Source organism: Vulpes lagopus, chromosome 7 (genome assembly GCF_018345385.1).
Source record: "Vulpes lagopus strain Blue_001 chromosome 7, ASM1834538v1, whole genome shotgun sequence".
Lineage (NCBI taxonomy): Eukaryota > Metazoa > Chordata > Mammalia > Carnivora > Canidae > Vulpes > Vulpes lagopus.
Genome location: NC_054830.1, coordinates 65,984,821 through 66,010,192, shown reverse-complemented (window position 1 = coordinate 66,010,192; position 25,372 = coordinate 65,984,821). Strand labels below are relative to the sequence as shown.

The 25,372-nt window shown below is 34.8% G+C and overlaps 1 protein-coding gene across 11 annotated transcripts in view; it reads right to left on the bottom strand.

The window, feature by feature from the left end:
• PTBP3 (polypyrimidine tract binding protein 3) overlaps nucleotides 1–25,372 on the bottom strand; it is a 129,453-nt gene that overhangs the window by 36,937 nt on the left and 67,144 nt on the right. For all 11 annotated transcript variants that reach the window (XM_041761214.1, XM_041761212.1, XM_041761213.1 and 8 more), the window contains 3 exons: nucleotides 20,470–20,634; nucleotides 11,868–11,978; nucleotides 10,283–10,457 (listed from right to left, as the gene is read on the bottom strand). In XM_041761214.1, the coding sequence (XP_041617148.1) occupies nucleotides 10,283–10,457; nucleotides 11,868–11,978; nucleotides 20,470–20,634 (451 nt within the window). The remainder of the gene's footprint in view (nucleotides 1–10,282; nucleotides 10,458–11,867; nucleotides 11,979–20,469; nucleotides 20,635–25,372) is intronic.

Below are 25,372 nucleotides of genomic sequence, written 5' to 3'. Positions count from 1 at the left end.
TTTGGAATAGTTTGAGAAAGATAGGTATTAACTCTTCTTTAAATGTTGGGTAGAAATTGTGAAGCCATCTAATCTTGGACTTCTGTTTGTTGCCAGTTTTTATTACTGAATCAATTCCTTGGCTGGTTTTCAGTCTGTTCAAACTTTCTATTTCTTTCTGTTTAAGGTTTGATAGTTTATATTTCTAGGAATTTACCCATTTCTTCTAAGTTGTCCAGTTTTTTGGCATATAGTTTTTCATAATATTCTCTTATAATTGGTTTTGTGTGTGTGTGTGTGTGTGTGTGTGTGTGTGTGTGTTGGTTATTCCTCCTCTCTCATATGTGATCTTACTTGAGTCCTTTCTCTTTTTTTCTTGACAAGTCTGGCTAGAGGGTTATCAATTTTATCCTTTTTTATTTTCCCCAAAGAATCAGCTCCTGGCTTCATTGATCTGTTCTGCTGTTTGTTTTTAGTTTCAATATCACATATGTCTGCTCTCATCTTTTATGATTTCCTTCCCTTTGCTGGTTTTAGGTTTTTTTGGGTTTTTTTTTGTTCTTTTCTAGCTTCTTTAGGTGTAAGATTAGGTTTATGTGAAATTTTCCTTGCTTCCCAGGTAGGCCTGTATTACTAAAAACGTCACTCTTAGAACCACTTTGGCTGCATCCCATAGGTTTTGGGCTGTTGTGTTTTCATTATAGTTTTTTCCATGTACTTTAAAAATTTATTTCCTTGTTGACCCATTCATAACTTACTACATGTTATTTAACCTCCATATATTTGTGATCTTTCCAGATTTTTTCTTGTGGTTGACTTGTTTCATAGCATTATAGTCAGAAAAGATGCAAGCTATGACTTTGATCTTCTTCAATTTGTCGGTTTTGTGACCTCATATATGTTCTATTCTGGAGAATGTTCCATGTCCACTTGAAAAGAATGTGTATTCTGCTGATTCATGGTGGAATATTCGGAATATATCTGTTAAATTCAACTGTTTCAATGTGTCCTACAAGGCCACTGTTTCCTTGTTCTCTGTTTAGATTATCTGTCCATTGGTGTAAGTGGGGTGCTAAACTCCCCTACTATTGTATTACTATCAATTAGTTCCTTTATGTTTGTTATTAACTATTTTATAGATTTGGGTGCCTTTATGTTGGGTGCATAAGTATTTATAATTTTTGTATCTTCTTGGACTGTCCTCTTTTTAAATATATAGTGTTCTCGTTTGTCTCCTGTTACAGTCTGTTTCAAAGTCTATTTTGTATAAATACTGCTACTCTGGCTTTACTCTGGCTTTCTTTTGACATCCATTTGCATGACAGATGTTTCTCTATCCCCTTACTTTCAATCTGCAGGTGTCTTTAGGTCTGAAATGAGTCTCCTGTGGGCAGTATGTAGATGGGTCTTGTTTTTGCTTTTTTTTTTTTAAGATTTTATTTATTTATTCATGAGAGACAGAGAGAGAAGAAGAGACATAGGCAGAGGGAAAAGCAGGCTCACCGTGTCAGGAGCCCAATGCAGCACTCGATCCCAGGACTCTGGGATCATGCCCTGAGCTGGAGGCAGATGCTCAACCACTGAGCCACCCAGGTGCCCCAAGATGGGTCTTGTTTTTAAATATATCCTGTGGCCCATGTTGTGATTGAAGCATTTACTCCAATTACATTCAAAGTAATTATTATTATTTTTTAAGGATTTTATTTATTTATTCATGAGAGACACACAGAGAGGCAGAGACTCAGGCAGAGGGAGAAGCAGGCTCCATTCAGGGAGCCCAACGTGGACTCGATCCCAGGTCTCCAGGATCAGGCCCTGGGCTGAAGGCAGCGCGAAACCACTGAGCCACCCAGGCTGCCCCATTCAAAGGAATTATTGACAGATGTGTTTAATGCCATTTATAACCTTTTTAATGATTGTTTCTGAAAATTTTCCCTGATCCTTTGTCTTTCTCTTTTCTGTTTTGCTGATTTTCTTTACTGATATACTTGGATTTCACTTTACTCTTTCCATATTTATTAGTTTTTTGATTATATGGATTTTAGGTTTTATATGGGATTACGTTTTTGATAATATGGTTACCAGTTACCATTAGGTTTGTATATACCTCTCTTGCATAGCAGTATATATTTGACAGTTCAAGTTTGAACCCATTCATTCCTCCTCTCCTCCCCATGTTTTAGATATGTTAATTTATATTACATCCTTTTTTGCATGTCATTTCCTTGACTATTTCTTTAAAGAAATATTTATTTTTACTGCTTTTGTGTTTCCTACATTTATATGGTCACTTTTGGTATTTCCACTCAAAAGTCCCCTTTAATATTTCTTGCAGGAGTGGTTTAGTGGTCATGAACTCCTTTAGTTTTTGTTTGTCTGAGAAACTCTTTATCTTTCCTTCTATTCTGAATGACAACTTTCCTGGGTATTCTTTGCTGCAGATTTTTTCCTATTCAGCACTTTGAATATATCACAAGTACTGAAACTTTTAATGCTTGATAAACAATACATAAATTATTTCCTTTTTTGATTTGTGTTTTTTGTGTCCTAATAAACCTTTGTCTATCCCAAATTGCAAAGATTTTTCTCCTACTTTTTCTCCTAGAAGTTGTATAGGTTTAAATGTTACATTAAAGGCCTATGGATCCATTTTAAGGCAATTAGTCAGTATAGTATAAAATATGGGGGAAAGCGTTTATTTTTTCGAATATGAATTTCTACCTGTCCAAAAACTTGAGAAATTTTCTTTCCCTATGGAATTCTACGCTGTTGAAAAATCAACAAATTAGATATGTATGGGTCTATTTCTAGACTCTGCAATCTACTCTATTAATGTAAATCTGTATTACCTATCCTTTTTACACTACCAAACTGCTTGATTTCTGCAGCTTTACATTAAATCTTGCATTTAAAAAATTCTTTTAAATTATTTAACCATTCTAGATAGCTTCTTTTCCTATTTCTATATACATTTTAGAAGTTCAGTGCATTTTCCTCAAGTAGGGAAAAAGAAAATAAGAGCTTAGAAAAAGAAATAAGGAATTACTATGATTTTATCAGGGTTGCTAAATATAAAATCAAGAAACAAGTCTGTATTTCTATATTAATAACAGTGAAATAACAATGATTGCTGAAACTTAGATTGCATTTATTCCAGGCAGCATTCTAAACTCTTTATGTACATTAGCACATTTAATATTTATTACAAGCCTACCAGTTGAGTACTATTATTCTGCTCATTTCACATATGAAGAAAAGAAAGTGGAGAGCAGTTAAGCAATTTGTCCAAAGTCACACAGATTATAAATAGTAGGTCTAGAATTATAATCTAAAAGGTATGGTTGAAAACCCAAAAGCCTCCACCCCAAGATTGCTAGAACTCATACAGCAATTTGGTAGCGTGGCAGGATACAAAATCAATGCCCAGAAATCAATGGCATTTCTATACACTAACAATGAGACTGAAGAAAGAGAAATTAAGGAGTCAATCCCATTTACAACTGCACCCAAAAGCATAAGGTACCTAGGAATAAACCTAACCAAAGAGGTAAAGGATCTATACCCTAAAAACTATAGAACACTTCTGAAAGAAATTGAGGAAGACACAAAGAGATGGAAAAATATTCCATGCTCATGGAATGGCAGAATTAATATTGTGAAAATGTCAATGTTACCCAGGGCAATTTACACGTTTAATGCAATCCCTATCAAAATACCATGGACTTTCTTCAGAGAGTTAGAACAAATTATTTTAAGATTTGTGTGGAATCAGAAAAGACCCCGAATAGCCAGGGGAATTTTAAAAAAGAAAACCATAGCTGGGGGCATCACAATGCCAGATTTCAGGTTGTACTACAAAGCTGTGGTCATCAAGACAGTGTGGTACTGGCACAAAAACAGACACATAGATCAATGGAACAGAAGAGAATCCAGAAGTGGACCATGAACTTTATGGTCAACTAATATTTGATAAAGGAGGAAAGACTATCCATTGGGAGAAATACGGTCTCTTCAATAAATGGTGTTGGGAAAACTGGACATCCACATGCAGAAGAATGAAACTGGACCACTCTCTTTCACCATACACAAAGATAAACTCAAAATGGATGAGAGATCTAAATGTGAGACAAGAGTCCATCAAAATCCTAGAGGAGAACACAGGCAACACCGTTTTTGAACTTGGCCACAGTAACTTCTTGCAAGATACATCCACGAAGGCAAAAGAAACAAAAGCAAAAATGAACTATTGGGACTTCATCAAGATAAGAAGCTTTTTCAAAGCAAAAGAAACAGTCCATAAAATGAAAAGACAACCTACAGAATGGGAGAAGATATTTGCAAATGATGTATCAGATAAAGGGCTAGTATCCAAGATCTATTAAACTCCACACCAAAGAAACTATTAAACTCAACATCAAAGAAACAAACAATCCAATCATGAAATGGGCAAAAGACATGAAGAGAAATCTCACAGAGGAAGATATGGACATGGCCAACATGCACATGAGAAAATGCTCTGCATCATTTGCCATCAGGGAAATACAAATCAAAACCACAATGGAGATACCACCTCACACCAGTGAGAATGGGGAAAATTAACAAGGCAGGAAACAACAAATGTTGGAGAGGATGCAGAGAAAAGGGAACCCTCTTACACTGTTGGTGGGAATGTGAACTGGTGCAGCCACTCTGGAAAACTGTGTGGAGGTTCCTCAAAGAGTTCAAAATAGACCTGCCCTACGACCCAGCAATTGCACTGTTGGGGATTTACCCCAAAGATTCAGAGGCAATGAAACGCAGGGACACCTGCACCCCGATGTTTCTAGCAGCAATGTCCACAACAGCCAAACTGTGGAAGGAGCCTCGGTGTCCATCGAAAGATTAAATGGATAAAGAAGATGTGGTTTATGTATACAATGGAATATTACTCAGCCATTAGAAACGACAAATACCCACCATTTGCTTCGACGTGGATAGAACTGGAGGGTATTATGCTGAGTGCAGTAAGTCAATCGGAGAAGGACAAACATTATATGGTCTCATTCATTTGGGGAATATAAATAATAGTGAAAGGGAATATAAAGGAAGGGAGAAGAAATGTGTGGGAAATATCAGAAAGGGAGACAGAACATAAAGACTCCTAACTCTGGGAAACGAACTAGGGGTGGTGGAAGGGGAGGAGGGCGGGGGGTGCGGGAGAATGGGTGACGGGCACTGAGGGGGGCACTTGACGGGATGAGCACTGGGTGTTATTCTGTATGTTGGTAAATTGAACAACAATAAAAATTAATTTATTAAAAAAAAAAAAAGGTATGGTTCTGGGGATCCCTGGGTGGCTTAGCGGTTTAGTGCCTGCCTTTGGCCCAGGGCACGATCCTGGAGTCCCAGGATCGAGTCCTGCGTCAGGATCCTGGCATGGAGCCTGCTTCTCCCTCTGCCTGTGTCTCTGCCTCTCTCTATCATGAATAAATAAATACATAAATCTTTAAAAAAAATAAATAAAAGGTATGGTTCTGAGGAATAAATCTAACAAAGCTTGTTAATATTTATGGAGAAAAGTTGCCAAACTCTCTGGAAAGATATTAATGAACATTCAAAAAAATGGAGGGATGCACAATGCTCAAAGACTGGAGAACTCTATTGTAAAGATGTCAATGATCTAAGTGATTTAAAAAGTCAATGTAATCCAATTGAAACTCCAACAGCTTTTTTTTTTTTTTGAGGACTTGACAAGCTCATCCTAAATTTCATAGGTAAGATGATCAAGAATTGCTAAGATACACTTAAAGAATAAGGTAAAAATATTTATTCTATCAGATATTGAGTCCTGTGGTGATGACAAAAGGGAAGACTAGTAAACAGACCCATGCAACCAGGCTCAGGAAACTATTTAAGCAAATATTCAGCTGAAGTTAGTAGGTATTAAGCCTGAGACCATTTTTTGTGTACTACAGGATTGAGCAAATAAGTAAACATGTTGAGACTAATAGAAACTAAATAACTCATCTTGAAGAAGAAAGAACAGCATGAAAAGCATGCTGGGTTGGAATTGGAGGTATTAGCTAAAATTTGTGGGTTTTTAACCGCACAGAGGCATATGTTTATGAAGCACACAAACAGAAATATACTTACGAAGTACATACATACACACATATTCCAGTAATGTTCATTCAAAATGCATAGAAGTAATGATGCTCCTATTAACAATGAGCACATGTAATACCTGGATTTTTATTTCAAAATACCATTTCACTCTAAAAGAAACCAGGCCTCACTGGAGAAGTAGCCAATTACAGCACTAAGACAGGGAAAGTAAAAAAGATCTGAAATATTTCAGCCAGAAAGTCAAAGTGTTCCAGTGGTGATGGGGATATGTCAAGGGGCCACAAAAGCCAGCGTGAAAGGGCTCCTACTGCCCAAATCTGGGAGAGGTTGAACATAATATGAAAAATAACAGTACACAATGCATAGAATAAAATAATCCCTAAGACCATACTGACATGAAAAAACAAATTAGTAAATAAGCCATACAAAACTAATACAGAGTATAATGAATATAGACATTATTACTATCATTTTAAAGATTTTATTATTTGTTAATTCATGAGAGACACACACAGGGGCAGAGACACAGGCAGAGGGAGAAGTAGACTCCCCACCAGGAACCCGATGTAGAATTTACAATCCTTGAGCCAAAGGCAGATGCTCAATCACTGAGCCACCCAGGCGTCCCTAGACAACACTATTATACTATAATTATGTAATGTGATATACATCCCTACATCACCAATCATAATATATAAATGTATCTAAGTGACATGTTATACACCTTAAATTCATACACTGTTATGTATCAAATTTATTTGGAAGGAAGGAAGGGTTGGGTAAGAAAAAGTTCTTCAAAATAAAATCCCAGCTAATGCACATCGAAGGAAAGACAGAATTAACAAATCCCCAATAAGGTAGCCATCACAGTAACAAATTTTGGCAATGGATGATAAAATTAAAGAGTGAAAAGTGATAAAGAACAGGCTATTTATATAGTCTCAATGTATCACCCTACAAATTAATTACAGAGAAAAAGAGTAATTTTAATGGGAAGAAACTTGGCAGAAACCAACTTAAGAAGTGATCAAAGTTATTTATCACCAAGAACTAGAAAACTAGCATGTTCCCTTGATGTAACCAGTGGAAAAAGAGGCAACACTGTTTCAGCCAAAACACCAGACACTCTTATTGAGACATTCTATGAAACACCCAAACTGAAATCTTCACAAATTCAAGGATCATGAAAAACAAAGAATTAGGAAATATTCCAAATTAAAGGAAATGACATGCCAAATAAATTAGCCTGATACTAGTTTGGATCTTTACCAGAAAAAAATTCTCTTATAAAGAACACTACTTTTGCAATAGGTGAAAGTTTTAAAAGGTTTATGGATCAGATAATAGAATTGTATGGATGCTAATTTCATGGTTTTGATTAACTGAACTGTTTCAAGGTAAGAATGTCCTTGTTCTTAGAAAATACACACTGAGTTTTCATAAAGAGGCATCATGCCTGCGACTTACTCTCCAATATTCAGGGGAAAAAGAAAAATCAACTATTCATCCCCTCAATGTAATCAGAGAGATGATGAAGTAAATGTGGTATGATGTGAACTAAGGAATCTGAATAATTCTGGGTATAAGGGAATTCTTTGTACTATTTTTACAACTTAAATTACTTCAAAACAATTACTAAAATACTATAAACTTTAGAATATAAGTATATGTCTTTATGATGTCAGGAAAACAAAAGATTAAACAAGACAAAAAATATAAAGGAAATGGCAAATAAATTTGACTAGATAAAAATACCACAACAAGAATATACCAATAAGCCCAAAATTGGAACAATTTGCAATACATATAACCAAGACTAGTAGGTAGGATATAGATTTAAAAATTATATATTTTTATTATATAAAAATTAAAGAAGAAACTAAACACAAAAGTTGGCAAAAAAATTAAAAATTTCATAAGGGAGAATGGCCAATAAATAAAAATATGTTCAACTTCATGGGTGATCAGGAAAATCTCATAGCAGCACTGTCCATAATAGCCTCAAGCTAAAACAACCCAAATGTCTATCAACAGAATGAATAAACTGTGGTATATTCATACAATGGATATCTATATACTTGACAGTACTGAGAATGAATAAGCAATAGCCACATATATACATATATAAATATGGATGAATCACAAGTCACAAAAGAAGATGAAGAGCATGATGCCATTTACATAAAATTCTAAATAAAGGAGGGAAAAATGTTTAAATTATCACTTAGTGCTGCATAATGCGTGTTAAGAAAAACACAAGGAAAAAGCAGAAAAGCAAAGGAATGATTACCATCAAATTTCAGACCGATCATCTTGGGGCAGAGAGGGAAGGAACATAATCAATGAGAGGGCTACAAAGAATGCTTCTTCAGGATGTATAAATTATTTCTTAACCTGAGTGATAACTACGTGAGTGTTAAAAAACATACTTGCATATTTTAGAAGCCATTCTGATGGTATAATGTGTATTACTAAAAATGGGTAGAGTACTTACAACTTAACCCTAGGAACTATAAAGAATCTTAAAAAAAAAAAAAAAAAGAACTGATAGTGAGGTAGGAAAAAGGAAAAGGTCAGGAGAATGGTACACAGAAGCCAAGAGAAAGGAATAGTGAACTGTGTCAAATATTAGCAAGAGGCACAATAAACTTTTACACAATACACAAGAAAATGTTATTACTGTTGATGAATCAGTTATCTTAAGATATAGACATTACTTCGCAATGAGATTTACTAAAACAATGAAAAAGGATGTAAATATCCTGGTGTTTTATATTCAGAAACCAAAACTTTTGACTGTATTTTTTTTTTTAAGATTTTATTTATTTATCATGAGAGACACACAGAAAGAGGCACAGACATATGAAAAAAGAGAAGCAGGCTCCTCACAGGGAGCCTGACTCAGAACTTGATCCCGGGACCAGGATCATGCCCTGAGCTGAAGGCAGATGCTGAATCGCTGAGCCATCCAGGCGTCCCCTCTTGATTGTAATTTTTAAATGTCCTCCCTCCCACAATGTCTGACATTAATTACATCAACCGTATAAAATTATTGGACTAAATATAGTTCTGCAGTTGATAGCCAAGTTTTGGTAAACTTGAATGATAACCTCAATTCCTATGATGTATTACTGAAATTGTGATTACAAAGACCTTTGGGCTCTGCCAAATTGGACATGTTAAGTAGAGGCTGGTAACAAATACTATATGACACAAAAAATTTAGTTAGCCCAAGACAGAAACTTTAACAATTTAGGAACACGAACTGAACAACTCACTTGGCTTTTCCAGTTACAAATAACAAAAGCTTTTACTTTAAAATAAAGCTACAAACTATTTTCCAGAAAATGTTGGGACATTTGGGCTAAAGATTCATTTTTTTTTCACCTATAAAATAAAGATGGACTAAATACTACTTAAGGTCTTATGGTGTCATTTGGAAAAGGAAAACCAATCACAAAGGGTAATAATATTTAATACTTTACCTAAATAATAAACCACGCTTTTGAGGGTTGCAAAACCAGTAAGTAGCATATATTAACCTAGTGATATACCCAACTGAGGTATCCACTGCTGCTTCTTGCTTTTTTGTTTTAAAAGTATAAATCTATTAATAACTAATTTTAAATAAAAGAAAAAAAGCTCTTTAAAGCAATAGAGACAATTCAGAAGGCTATATTTTTATTAATGAACTGTAACTTTACACAAATTTAAGATAAAGACAAAAGTTCTGATATTTAAAAAAGCCAAACAAAATAAAATAAATCCTCTTCTTTGACCAGAGGAAAAACATACCACTAATTCAGGGCCTTATTTTAAAATACCAATACTTCAAAAGAGAAAAGTATTTTTCTTAAGAGAGATTATACCAATATTCCGTGGCTATAAGTCAACACATTTAAAGCAATGTTAATATGTAAGATTATTAATTTGAAGCAAATGGTTGTGTGGCTTATAAAACAATGAGTAAGATTAATGTCAGAAAATAAATTTTTAACTCATTTTCAGATATTCATTTGTTTTGCCAACAGAAGAATCTACTAATATTAAGATTTAATTAATGGACACATTTTGTTCCAAGACTTTTTTTGTTTTCTTTAGAAATCCTTTAAGAATCCAAGAAGAAAAAGGCTGATATACATAGATTAATAAATAACTTCAGAAAACTTGCTTTGTGACCCAAAATGGAACTACTCACCAAAAGCAGCAGCCATAGGGGGTTCAAGGGATGGCTGGCCATCACCAGTAGGAAGGTCTAAACGAGTGAAGTCTCTGCTTTTGTCATTATTATATTTCACATTAAGGCTGGTGAGCTTGGAGAAGTCAATACGCAGAGTGCAGCATGCATTATAGATATTCTGGCCATCCAGAGCCTAAAGCATGTAAGAAAGGGACTGATATTTTGCAAGACAACAACACTGATACATCAAGTAGCCTCTATTTTGACACAGAATTGCAATCAGATGTAAAGCAGAAAGCAATAGACTAAAAGCTGTGTTTACTTTTACCTCTGTTACTATGTGAATGTAAGAGAGAAAAAAATCTCAGGTTTTCCACAATGTCATAATAATCTCTATTTTGTCTGTGGTAAGATCAAATGAAAGAAGAGAAATATAAAAGATTGGGAAAATATTATACATTACTGAGCACTGTACTAGCTATCACTATGATTATTTTGTCCACAACAAATGTTTAAAAATGATTTGATTTTGTATTTCATCTTAATTTTTTAGTATACTTTGTATAGGTAAAGATGAAATAAAGCCTTTCTAAATGGAACTTGTCAGAACTACAACATACAAAATATTATGATCTCTTGTTTTATTCTCCTGTAAATTTATTTTATAATAGTTTGAATAATAATGAGAGAAAATTTGCAGTTGGTTCCGATATAAGACCAAAGATCAGCAATTCCTCCTTTCACAATAAATGAAAATTTATCACAGGGTTATTTGTAGCCACTTGACTTCTGCAAATGCTCAAATTTATAAAAATAGATACCAGAAACCAAAATACATTAAAAAATGCAAATATACAAAAACCACTTCCTTATAATAACAGCTACTCATGAGTACATCAGAAAGGTACAAAATAATATATACAGGCAAAGGGTACAGCAAATATGAAGTCTATATTCCTAATCAAGAGGCAGACAGTACACACAAAACTACTAAAAACCTTAGTCCCTTTTAAACCTTATCTTTGAAAAGAAATTAGAAATAATTCAGATACTGATAAAAGAATTAGGGTTAGGAATAGACTTCAGTAGGAGATGAAACCAAATGAATATGAAATTTCATATCTTGTCAAAAGTCAAGCACTCATGTACTTAAAAAAAAAGACAATATAAACCAAAAGCAACAAACTTCCTAAAATATAGTATCTTCACCAATTCAGAGCTCAACAACAACAAAAAAAATCAACCAATCTTTGGCTGATTTAATAGAAGAAAATGAAGACACAGGACAAAGATAATTCTACTTTATTAGTCAGATTGTATCAGGAATACTGTGCTCCTCTCTAAGTATCACAGAAATGAGGCCCAAAGATCCGAGAAGTAATAAATGATCTGAAACCATTTCATACGAAGAAAGTAATTTTTAGCTTATTATTTTAAAAAGCATAAGGAACAGTGCATTTAAAAACAGTAAATTTTATATTATGTATATTTTACAATTAAAAACACATGGTGAACTGCAACAAGGGAGAAGACACGATGGCGTTCTTTGATTATCACTGAAGTGACTGATTAACAAATGAAAAATGAAAAAGATCATAATTACCATTTTGGCATAATGTGCATTCACTGGGTCAGCATACTGAAGCAAGGCTTGAAACTGATTATTCTTTGTAAAGGTGATAATCTTCAAGACTGTGCCAAATTTAGAAAATATCTGGAAAAAGTTCACATCAGGTTAAATCTAAGGGAAATATTAGGCTAATATACGTTTCTAAATACCATGTTTTAATTGAAGTAAATTCTATTTTTAAATGAAAATCATTTCCTCTATTAAAACTATTGGTACAAAATGACTTAAATCAAGCCCAACATGTTAATGCTTCAACACTCATACAGGGCTTAAAATAGTACCTGACAACTATTTATGCAACAGGCACTCAAATATTTAACCCATTTTATATTATGTCATAAATGGCACAATAGTAAAAACATGACACTACAATAGCAATTAATTAGTGTTATGAGATAATGGTGTTATAAAGCATTTGAATGGAAGTGGGATAGTCCTGTGAATCAACTATTTCACTTTGAGAATCAGCATCTACTTCTTGAGATTTTTATAGGCAGAGAAACTACAAAATTTTCTTCTAGAGGCTGTTCTATTAATTCATTCAATATTCACAAAGGGCTGTCCTAAGCTCTGGGAAATCAGCAGTGAATAACAAGAGTCTCTGCCCTGAGGAAGGATAGACCATAAATAACAGGATGTTTCATCACAAAAAAGTGTTAGGAATAAAAATAAAAGGAAAAGGGATGAGAGTGGATGGCACGTAAGCTGGGAAGGTCAAGAATGGTTGAAGGCCTTTCTGAAGTCTTCGGAGAAGAGTGAATAAACAGTGTGAGGAAAATATTGATAGATCCCTGGTTACCAATGATCTTAAAAAACTTGCTCTATTCCACCACCACAAAGGTTCCTGGCCAAGGTTACTATAGTGCGTTTTGTTTTCCTCTGACATCCCGTCTTAAATTTGGATCTTAATAGCCAGAAACCTATCTTTCTGCTTCTAAAAATAAAAAAATAAGTATTCTGTACACTGGTAAGAACTTGCTATTATCACATACTATGTATGACTGTCCTTAATAGCCAAATGGTCCTCCCTTTTCATTATCACAAAGAATAATCAATAATAAATAACCTAGGGGTGCCTGGATGGCTGAGTCAGTTAAGCATCCAAACTCTTGACTTTGGTGACTTTGGTGTTAGGTCATGATCTCAAGGCCGCGAGATTGAGTTCCTCACAGGGCTCTGCACTCAGTGGGTAGTCTGCTTGGGATTCTCTCTCATATATGATATATATAGATCAATCTTTAAAAATCTTTTTTTTAAATAGTAATTACCCTAAAGCATAGGCAACAAAAAGAAAACAAAATGGTAAATTCTACTACATCAAAATGTAAAACTTTTGTGCTCAAAAGACACTATCAACAGAGCAAAACAGCAACCCACAAAATGGGAAATTATATTTGCAAATCATATACTCCATAAAGGATTAAAATCCAGAATGTATAAAGAATTCTTATAATTGAACAAAAATCCAATTTAATAATCAGTAAAAAACAAATAGATATTCCTCCAAAGAAAACAATAAAATAGCCAATAAACACTTGAAAAGATATTCAACATCACTAATCAAAAACTCAATGAGATACTACTTCATACTCATTAGGACAGCTATTATGAAAAACACAAAAAAGCATCAGTAGTAAAAAACATGGTGTCTCATCATAAAAAAGTATTATGAATAAAAATAAAAGGAAAAGGGATGAGAAATATCAAGTGTTGGGGAGGATGTGGAGAAAATAGAACCTTTGTGCACAGTTGGTGGGAATGCAAAATGGTATAGCTGCTATGGAAAACACTATGGTGGTTCTTCAAAGAAATTAAAAATAAAATTACCATATGATCCAACAATTCCATTTCTGAGTATAAACCCAAAAGAACTGAAAGCAGTGACTCAAAGAGCTATTTGTACATCCGCATTCACAAAAGGCTTATTTGTAAAAGATGGAAGCAACTTAAATGTCCATCCACAAAAATGTGGTAAATATATACAATGGAATATTATTCAGCCTTTAAAAGGAAGGACATTCTGACACATGCTACAACATGGATGAACCTTGAACACATTTAAGTGAAATAAGCCAGTCACAAAATAAAAAAATTATGCACACTTACAATTTTAAGAGTAACCTAGAGTAGTCAAATTCACAGAGACAGTGAGTAGAATGGTGGTTACCAGGGGATGAGACAGGATGAGACAAAAGGGGAAGGGGGCATTATTGTTTAACGGGTTTCAGTTTAGGAAGACAAAAAAAGTTTCGGAGACATATTTGGGGATAACTGCAAAACAATGTGTACTTAATGTCACTAAACCATACGGTTAAAAGTGGTTAAAATGGTAAAATTTATATATTTACATTAAACCCCTCAAAATAAACTATCCTAAAGTCCAAATACTCATTTTTGGCAGAATATTCTTCTTTAACATATACTCAGCTCAGAGTCACACTTCTTGGAGGAGATAACACCATTCAACAAGATTTGTGGAACCAGTCTGTCTTAGAAGGGCTGACCAAAAAATATTATTACTTAAAATTAGGTAGTCTAAGCATTCTTTATTGAAATTCCTTTAAAATGTAGCTAATTAAATTATGGTCATACTTAAAACTTTGGGATCTTAATCTCTCATTTAACTATTTTGAAAAACATAAGGAATTTGTTTTTGTACTTTTAATGAAACTTTTTGTTCCGTCACAGCATTTCCTCAGTACACTTGTGTGTCCTAGATAATATTCTTAGAATTTATAAAAGAATACCAAAGTGGGGTGCCTGAGTGGCTCAGTCAGTTAAGCATCTGGTTTTGGCTCATGTCATGATCTCAATGTTCTGGGATTGAACCTTGTGTTGGGCTCCCTGATTAGTGGAGTCTGCTTCTCTCCACTCTCCACCCCATCCGAACTCATGCTATCTCTCTCTTCCTCTCTCTCAAATAAATAGATAAAATCTTCAAAAAAGAATACCAAATTTGCCATATTCTCAGCTGTCAAAGAATATAGATTTTATGTTGTATCTTTCTTTAAGATATAAGCATTCTTGAGCAAAGATCTTATATTTTCTTCATTTCTACCTTTGGTGATACTGTGGTCACACACACACTACCCCGATCTAAATATTTTAAGTGCATCAACTGAGTGTTGGCTAAAGGAGAAGTAATAGGTTTTTTACTGCACCCACACACAGTATTCTAAAGTACAACATTATATCACATATAATTTTGCCCTGGTGTATCTCTCTGACCACATTTCCTGATACTTTTTATAACAGACTATTTACACCAACAATGTGCAGTTGTCCATAGTTCTCTAAATACACCAAGTGGTGTCAGACTTCTAAGCCTTTTCTTAGAACTCTAATACCTAGTGTATTTTATCTTTTCTAAAACTCAGCTCAGGAAGTAAGCCACCAGAAAATTCTCTGCCTCTCCCAAATATCAACAGAATTAATTCTGTTTTCTGAGTATTACCCCCTTCTTAGTTTCATTTATAAATATTTGTTTTACTTACATTGTACTATACATTTATTTACATATCTGTCTCCTTTAATTAGACTGAAAGCTCCTCGAAGGGGACTACCTTACCTTAATCATTACTACATCACTGAGTACAATTCTTGGCAAAGAAGTAGGTACACAGTAAATGCTTATTATTAATTGATAAAGAATTATACGAAGATCTGATTGAAGAATTATGGCAACATGCAGTTTTTCAAAAATAATAAACTTTTTATGTAAAATAGATCATTAATGAAATAGAACATAAAATTTATTCTCAAATTTGGAATTAATTTTACACTAAATTATGCATAGAACCTAGTTAATTTTCACTTAACTTTCAGATGTTGTTAATGTTTACATTCTTTCTCTCATTTAACTTGAACACCACCATGCTATACATCCTCACTGACTGCTGTGGTTTGGCTCTGTGATTTTTTAACTGAATATGCTAACAGAATATAAATGGACTGAACTGGCTAAGCATGGATACTTATCTAGAGTCTTCTGGACTGTATTTACTGAGAGGAACTATAAAGATCAACCTGATACTTTTGAATAAATTAAGTGCGGACCAACATAAGGGAATCCAAGCTAATGCCTCAAATGTGATTTTTAAGATCTTTTCATAATTACCAAAATAATAAATTTTAAACAAATTTGGTCTCATAAGATTAACATTCAGGAAAACTTAATATATATGGATTTATTAATACCGATTACAATAATTTAACTCTTTGACTCTATTTCCTTTATATTTATTTTGCTGTCATGAACATAAACACATAGACTCAATTCTTGATGTCTCCTGTGCATTTTAATTTTTTCAGACTTGAAAATGGGATGAAGAGAATACTAAAGATCAAAGTCAGGTAAAATTAATCTTCATAGATTTTTGTAAATGTAGCACTTACCAGAAACTAAAAAGTTCATTTGTAGTCACCTGTAAAAAATGTACTGGCCAGTATTTCTTTGCAACATTTTTTTGTGCGCAACAAAACAATGACTTAAGAACCAGAATTTTATATTACTAGCACTGACTCTTTTAATACCATAATAATTGCTTTTTGCAAGCTCTTTTTCTTTGCTCTGCAATTCAAAAAGATCCGTCCCCTTTTCCAAAGACATTCATCTACTGGACATTCATGAAAGAGGCCCATAAATAACAGTAGAAGTAATGGATTACATGAGAACATTGGTTTTTTTGGCTTTGTTTTAAAGATTTTATTTATTCACAAGAGACACACAGAGAGAAGCAGAGACACAGGCAGAAGGAAAAGCAGGCTCCTTGCAGGGATTCAATCCCGGGGCCTCAAGATCACGCCCTGAGCGGAAGGCAGATGCTCAACCACTGAGCCACCTAGGCATCCCAAGAACATTGTTTTGAACTATTTCAGAGCATGAAGAAATTTTTTAGTATGCAGGGTTGAATTTACATGATAGATTAGCTAATCAATGCCTTCTTTACCTAAAAATACTCTCTAGGTGATGTCATCCAATCCAATGGCTTAAATTACCACCCACTCATACGCTGATAATAACCAAATCTCCAGCCCTGAATTCTTAATGCCCAGTCTAGACTTATTTCCCAACTATCTATTCAACATCTACCACTTAGACGCCTAATAGGAAACTTAACATGAACAAAACACTACCTCTCACCCCTGTCCCATTTTTTCCCTTCATTCAGTCTTTACTTAGTACAAGATCACTGTATTTTACCAGAGGCTCACACCCAAATCCTGGAAGCCATTCTTGATCACTCTTCTTTTTCTTCATAATCCGTATCTACTCAACCTATCAGCAAATCATTCCAAATACATCCATAATCATCACTACTGTGACCATGTCTTCACGTGGGTCACCACCATCTCTCATCTGGACTATGCCAACATCCTCCACTTTTGCCTACAGTTTATTCTCAACATAGCAACAAGAGTGATTTCACTGAAACATAAATCTATCATTTTCCTCCTCCACTCAAAATCCTCTAATGGCTTCCCATCAGCTAAATCCTAACTCCTTTTCACTCTATCATTATTATGGCTTTCTGACTTTTTACACTGCAATAACATAGCCTCATTTCCGATATTTCAACACATTAAGCATATTTCCACTTTAGGGACTTTGTACTTGCTGTTCTGACAAGATCATTATTTTACCATATGTACACATAACTTATACCCTCATATACTTCAAGTCTCTGCTCAAATGTCATCTTATTGAAAAGCTCCCTGAACTTTCTTCATCTGAAATATCACTGCTCCCATCTCAGTCACTCGATCCCCTTACCATGAGATGAGCTAAAGGAAAAACACTAGCTTTAATAGATGTTACAGAACAGTTTAGCTAATGCCAACTATTCAGCAAATAGTATAAAATAATCTGCTAATTAATAACAGGAGAAGCAAAACGCACACTTCCATGTATTTCTCCATCACAATATTTGTCACATTTTATGCTATTACTTATGAAAATATATCTTACCCACAAGACAATAAGAGCAAAGATCAGCTTCTTACAATGCAATTTGCTAGTATCTGATAATTACAGCTAACATTTCTTGAGCACTTAATATGTACCTTTCAAATATATACCTTAATATGTACACTCTTCTGGGGGCTTTAAATGCCCCCACTGCACTTCATATTAAGAGGGATATTCATGTAATCTTCACAATAAAGGTATAAAACAGACACCATCTTCAGCCCCATTATATAAATAAGAAAAATATACAGAGAGGGCAGGTTACTTGCCCAAGATTATAGAGATAGTTAGGTGATAGAGCCAGGATTCAAACCAGCTCCAGATCTTGTATCCTTAATTATGCTATACTATACTTCAGCTGGCTAATGATATAGAGTGCCAGAGGAGAGGGCTTAGTTAACGTAATCAGAGGAAGACTGAGGAAGTAAATTTGACCTGAAAATTGAATGTGCAGATTCAACTAAGTGACTGTCTCAGTGAAGAGTGTTAAAGGCCTAAGAAATAGAAGATAGAAATAGCCTAAGACAGGAATTAATGTGGGGGTGGGGATGGTCAAAGGGCCAGAAAAGCCAGGGGCTAAATAAGCAGAAGAGTATTAGGAAATGAGGTTAAAGTGATGGAGAGAGGTCTGCATGTTGGAACCTGAAGGTAAGGACTTTGATTTTATTCCACCAGCAATAGGAAGGAGAATTTAACAAGAGAGTACAATCGCTCAAAGGCTGAGAATCCTACCCCAATGGTTACTACTAAGGACTCTCAGAATCACTCCTCTTCACCCTGAAGGACCCCCATCATCTTTTGGTAGAGGAACAAGGTTTGTTACTGCTCTAGGGGAAACAGTAACTGGAATGATGGGATAGGACCACATGATGGGTAGCTAAGCTGAAGGCTGTTTGATGTCCATGTTGAGACATAGGTGTAAGAACACCTTTAGAACAGCATTAAAGTAGCAGTAGCTTCAATGTTAAGGCTATAAAAGCAAACAAACACTGCTGATGGATCACAAAGTATTAATGACACTCAGAAATAAACAGAAGAAAATCCACCAGAACAAAGAAGCCAATCTCTTAAGCAATTGCTGAACCCTTTAAAGGAATGAGGGTAGCTATGGATAAATAACACTGTTACAGCCCTCCCTAAGACACACTTCACAAAACCATATATTCAGAAGATGGTTTGCAAGATGCTATTAAAGGGAATACAGAAGACCTAATAAATGGTATATTTTGATATTTACATGCATGGTACAGGAAGTATTTTGGGAAATGTATCTGAGCTTTATTGACAATTAGGAAAATGACTGTGGGAAAGTAACTTAAATTTTAAGAACCCTCGTTTCCTTATTTATAAAATATGAGACTAGGATGAAATGTACTTCAATTCTTAAATACATGTGTACATATATACCCCTATGACTCTTAGTAGTACAAATCCATAGGTTTGGAAGACAGTTAAATGACTCAGAACTGGGGATGCCTGGGTGGTGGTTCAGGGGTTAAGCGTCTGACTTTCGCTCAGGGACTGATCCTGAGACTGGGGAGACTGAGCCCCATATCGGGCTCCCCAAAGGGAGCCTGCTTTTCCCTCTGCCTATGTCTCTGCCTCTGTGTGTCTCTCATGAAGAAATAAATTAAAATCTTAAAAAATTTAAAAAAATGACTCTGGACTGACTTGGTATCATGCTATGCAATATATATTGAGATATAAATATGAAAATAACCATATATTCTAGTGTTTTAACATTTTAATATATGGGTTGACAAGTATAATGAAATGGAATCAGTAAGTAGCAAAAGAGGACAAAAACTAACAAGTTTCTGGGCTAGATGCAAATGTTCATGCATTCAGATTACCAAGTTAACTGTATATTTTGAAGATATGTATAGATGGAATACTAGTTTAAAATATAATGAGCATACAAAACAAAACACTGCACTTCATATTAGGAGGCATGAGTTCTAAAAGGCTCTTCAATTACTCTCTATAATATTCAGTTAATCAACTACTGGAGTCTATTTTATTCACTACAAAATTATGTAACTAAGAGTTTCCAGTTCTTAAATTTGATGTAGGCCATAGTAGGCCATGATCTGGTGGAGTGCCTTGTATCACAACAGTTTGGACATTTTACCAGATAGTCTATGAAAACTATATTGCCCGTCAGTATTTAATATGATATTTCCATTTTACATATCCAGAGTTATCGTATACCTTTCTTTGAAAGTTTTTTAAATGAATACTCAAATGTAAGAAGGAGTCAATAGAAATTAATTGTTTTCTATATTGATTTTGCTTTCCAGGAATAACTATTATCAGAGCTTTTTATAGGATTCTATGCTTTGTTCATTTTCATTTTTAGGTATTCAAAAAACTAATTTCTTATATACACCTTTAAATCAAGTTAGAAAAAGGAAGCTATCAAAAAATTATCTCTAATTGATACTATTTTTTACATAGAACAGGATGTTGAGGGCTTTTTTAAAAATTATTATTTAAATAAATATACCAAGCAAAACCAACAACCAAAAAAACACTAAAGATAATAAAACATTAAAAGTTATGGAGGTCACATTTGCCTCTTTTCTTAAGAGTGTTGTTCCACTTTACCTGATGAAGAACTTCCAGAGTAACAGGGTAAAAGAGGTTTTCAATAATTATTCGGAGCACAGGGCTCTGCCCAGGTAGGATTGTGCCTTCATTGGTAGGAGCTCCAGGAAGGGCCAGACTTCCCGACTGGACAGCACTGACAGCCTGCAGTGCAGCTTGGGCTCTCTATAAAACAATCCAAAATGAGAACTTCTGGTTAAACCAAAGCATTCTATGATTCCTAAAAATCAATTGATGCAAAGTACTATGAAGTAATATAGTTAAATAAAAATATTCATACCTACTTTCTCTAGATGTACATATCCTAAATCTGTAATCAGTTAAGATTCAGAATACTTGCTTTCTTATAACAATAACATAATATTTAAGAAAGGTGTTTAAATTTATTTGAAAAAATGAAAAAAACGCATGGCCAAAAAAGGGAATATTTAGACATGATTTTTATTTCCAAATTTTTTAAAAAAGATTTAACTATTTGAAAGGGAGAGGAAGTGCACCCAGGAATAAGGGGCAGGGGCCAGAGGGAGAGGGAGAGGGAGAGGGAGAGAAAGAATCCCAGCAAGACTCCACAATGAGCACAAAGCCAACATGGGGCTTGATCCCATGACCCTGGTATCATGACCAAAACCAAAATCAAGAGCCAGATGCTCAACAGACTGAGTCACCCAGGAGTCACTTTATTTCTTAATTTTTAAATGACAGTAAGAAAAAAAATGTAAAAGTAACATTAAAGATGACTTAAAAACCACTCGAATCCCTCTTCTTTTTTACCTCCCTGAACAACTGAGTTCTAAAACCTTTGGGTGGCATATGATAGATGCAAATATGGAAGAGAGGAGCTATGGTGGTTCAGAGGGGGGTTAGGAATGTATCCCTATAGAAAGACATCCTGCCATAAGCATCAGAGCCTGAGCAATATTAGGAGAACATCTATGTGGTAGGGCTGCCTGGCAAGAGGAATCTGAGCCCAAACAAGGTATAAAAGGTATCTATGTGTGGGGGTGGCTCACTGCTAGACATCAGAACCTGAGGAATATGAGGTGGATAAGAAAGACAACCAGAGGAGAACAGCCTGAGTAGGAGTGTCAGAGCCCACAGAGAGTCAGGAAAGGGTACACATGGTGTGGACTAATATAGTGAAGACAGTCCAAGCAGAATGAAGAGCAGGTCCATGAGGGCCTGAATGGGGGTAAAGAGGTAAATTAATAGCAGGGAAGCCCAGCATGGGCTGTAAGAGCCCAAGCAGGGGTAGGCAGACAAGCTTCTTTTCTTTTCTTTAGCAAAAAGATATTTAAACATTTACAGAGCACTATGTGCAGGCACCATTCCAAGTACTATCTATACAAATATCTCTTCAGTTCTCACAACCTGTAAGATATGAACTTTTTTTTAAAGATTTAATTTATTTGAGAGAGAGAGAGTGTGTGTGTGTGTGTGTGTGTGTGTGCAGGATCAGGGGTAGAGGGAGAAGCAGACTTCCTCTTGAGCAGGGAGCCCAACATGGGGCTTGATCCCAGGACCCCAACATGGTGACATGAACCCAAGTCAGGCACTTAACCAACTAAGCCACCCAAATGCCCCAAGGTATATACTATTATTATTCCCATTATTTAGATGAGAAAACACTCTCAGGCTACATGATTTCTCTGGAGTCACACAGAAGAGTGTGAACAGTGCACTTGAACACAATCTGCTTGACGAAATCTGAAAATGTCTCAGAAACAATTCTGAACCCTGCTTCTGTCAGACTCCTGAAAAGGTCTACTCTTTTTATTTTTGTTATTTTTGTTGTTGTTCAAGTCTAGCCGACATACAAAATACTGTATTAATTTCAGATGGCTTACCACAAGTGTAGTCACCATACAACACTAGTACAGTATTATTGACTATATTCCCTATGCTGTACTTTTCATCTACATGACTTATTTATTTTATAATTGGGAGTTTGTACTTCTTAACCCCCTTCACCTATTTTACCAACTCCCTTATCTACCTCCTGCTGGGGTAACCAGCAGTTTGCTCTCTGTATTTAAGAGTTTGTTTTTTGTTTTTCATGTTTTATTTTTTAACAGTCCCCATGTAAGTAAATAATATATTTGTCTTTCTCTGACTTATTTCACTTAGCATAATATCCTCTAGATCCATCCAAGTTGTTGCAAATGGCAAGATATCATTTAGCAGACAAGTTTCTAAATAGCATGCTCCACTAAAAGGAACTAGAGTACCCTAAAAAATAATTAGTTCTAGAGCTGGAGCAAAGAAAGCACAAAATGAGTATGTAAACTTTTTTGTTTCTGTAGGTTTTTTCTTTTTTATCAGATGCAAAGATGTATTCAAAGAATTATGAAAACATGCCAAAAGGACATAGAAGACAGCCTGAAGGGGCTCCCAATGGCCAAATACAGGACAGTTTGAGAATCAAAATAGTGATTGTTAACAAGTAATAATCCACCAAACAAAATAAGAAACCTTAAGTCCATACTGATACAAATTGACAGTTGACAAGGAGTAACATATTTACACTGCCTTAAAGAACCTTCTCCCCAAATATTCCTCTTTCCCCCTTTGTAAGTTATAACTTTACAGTGAAGAAGCCAAACATGATTCTAATCGTGGAATCCAAGAGCACATCAGTAATGGAACAAATTGATACTATGTGCCACCTGATAGGATGCAATGAGAAAAAAAGAACATTACTTCTATTATGTTCCTATCAAAGCTATATACACTAAATGCAATCACAAGGAAATACCAGATGAACTCAAACTGAGGGAAGTCTTAGAAGACAGGTTGCCCATAATTATCAAAAGTATCAAATCAAGGTCGCAAAAGTCAAAGAGAAACTGAAGAACTGTTTCAGAGTAAAGAATACTAAAAGACAGGACTTCTAAACAGAACATGTGATTCTAAATGTTTTGCTCTAACAAACATTATTGAGATGATGGGCAAAACTTGACTGGGGACTGAGGTCTGAAGGGAAATAATATATCAATGCCAATTTCCTAATTTTGACCCCTATATTTTGGTTGTATAGGAGAATGTCCTTAACAATAGGAAATGCACACAAAGTATTACACAATGAAGACAGACCAGATTAGCAACCTATTCATAAATGCCAGAAGAAATAAAAAACTTACATTATATCTACCAACTCTTTTCTAATATTGTATCTCAAAATTTAAAACAATTATTTAAGAAATGAAGTGGGTGAAAAAAGGAATAATTAAAGGGGAAAAGGCATGGTTAATGAATTAAGCATTTTAATGAAGTTAAAAGCAAGTTTTCATCAATCTCTTGTTCCATTAAACTCATTGTTTAAGAATGGTGATAGTCAAATGCTTGTGCCACAAAATGAAAAATTAAAAAAAAAAACCCACAAGAAACAAATCCTTTTTTACATACTGTATTCACTTCCAATTTTAAAGATCAGAGTACTCTGTATATTATTTTAAATTAACATTTCTTGTGCTGTTTTCATGATTTAAATTTTTACTTTATTATATCATCCCTCTAATAGAGTTAGTTTTCCAACATTATGCTATGATAAATAACATGAAAATAAGTATCTTTCTGAAAACTGCTAGCTTTTACTTTCTTTAAAATAACTTTTACAGTTATTTAACTTCCATTTTTATACTTATATACCTTTTTTAAGATTATACTTATTTATTAGAGAGAAAGTGCATACACATGAATGGGGGGTCAGGGTGAGAGGGAGAAACAAACTCCTTGCTGACCAGGGAGCCTGATTTGGGGCTCAATCTCAGGACCCCAGGATCATGACCGGAGCCAAAGGCAGAGACTTTAACCAACTGAGCCACCCAGACACCCCTGTACAACTCTTTTTTAATACCTTTTAACAGCATTTTTAGGCCATATAGATTTTTAAATAGCAGGTAATATACAAACTGCCCAACATCCAGTTTCCAAAGAATCATCATCTTTGAGAACAGTATATGAATAATAATTTGAAATTTTTATACCATTGGTTTTCAAAATTATACTCTTTATAAAACAGTCATGTATATGGAATACTGAGCACTCGAATCTTGTTTCAAACACAGCAGTTTATCTCATCTATTTTGTACCAGAATCCCAGGAAGAGTTTATTTGGAAAAAGGGTTCTATGCTTTCAAGTTTGAAAACTGATCCAGAACTGATACAGAAGTTAGAACTAGCAGCCAAGAATATTAAAGTAGTCTTTATAACTCTCTGTCCCTCACACATATATACACACAACAAAGGTAATTACAGACATGGAAGATAAACAAATAGTGCTGCCCAACAGTTTCCTCTGAAGATGGAAATGTTCAATATCTACACTGTCCTATAAGACAATGACTAGCCACATGTGGCTAATAAGCACTTAAAAAGGGCCGGGATCCCTGGGTGGCGCAGAGGTTTGGCGCCTGCCTTTGGCCCAGGGCGCGATCCTGGAGACCCAGGATCGAATCCCACATCGGGCTCCTGGTGCATGGAGCCTGCTTCTCCCTCTCTCCCTCTGCCCGTGTCTCTGCCCCTCTCTCTCTCTCTGTGACTATCATAAATTAAAAAAAAAAAAAAAAAAAGGGCCATGTACAACTGAGGCACCAAATTTTTCTTTTTTTAAGGTTTATTTGTTTTTAGTAAGCTCCACACCCTATATGTGTGACTTGAACTCACAATCCTGAGATCAAGAGTCACATGCTCTTCGGACTGAGCCAGCCAGGTAACCTACATTTTTTATTTTTTAAATGTATTTAAACTTAGCTACATGTAGCTAGCAGCTACCCTACTGAACACAACTCTAAATTGTCTAGGGAAAAACAGCACCACAGAGAGGTTCTAAGTGGAATAACAGTTCTTTTTTCTCTTAGATTAGGATGATTAAATCTTTATAAAAGTAAGCCTGTATAACCAAAAA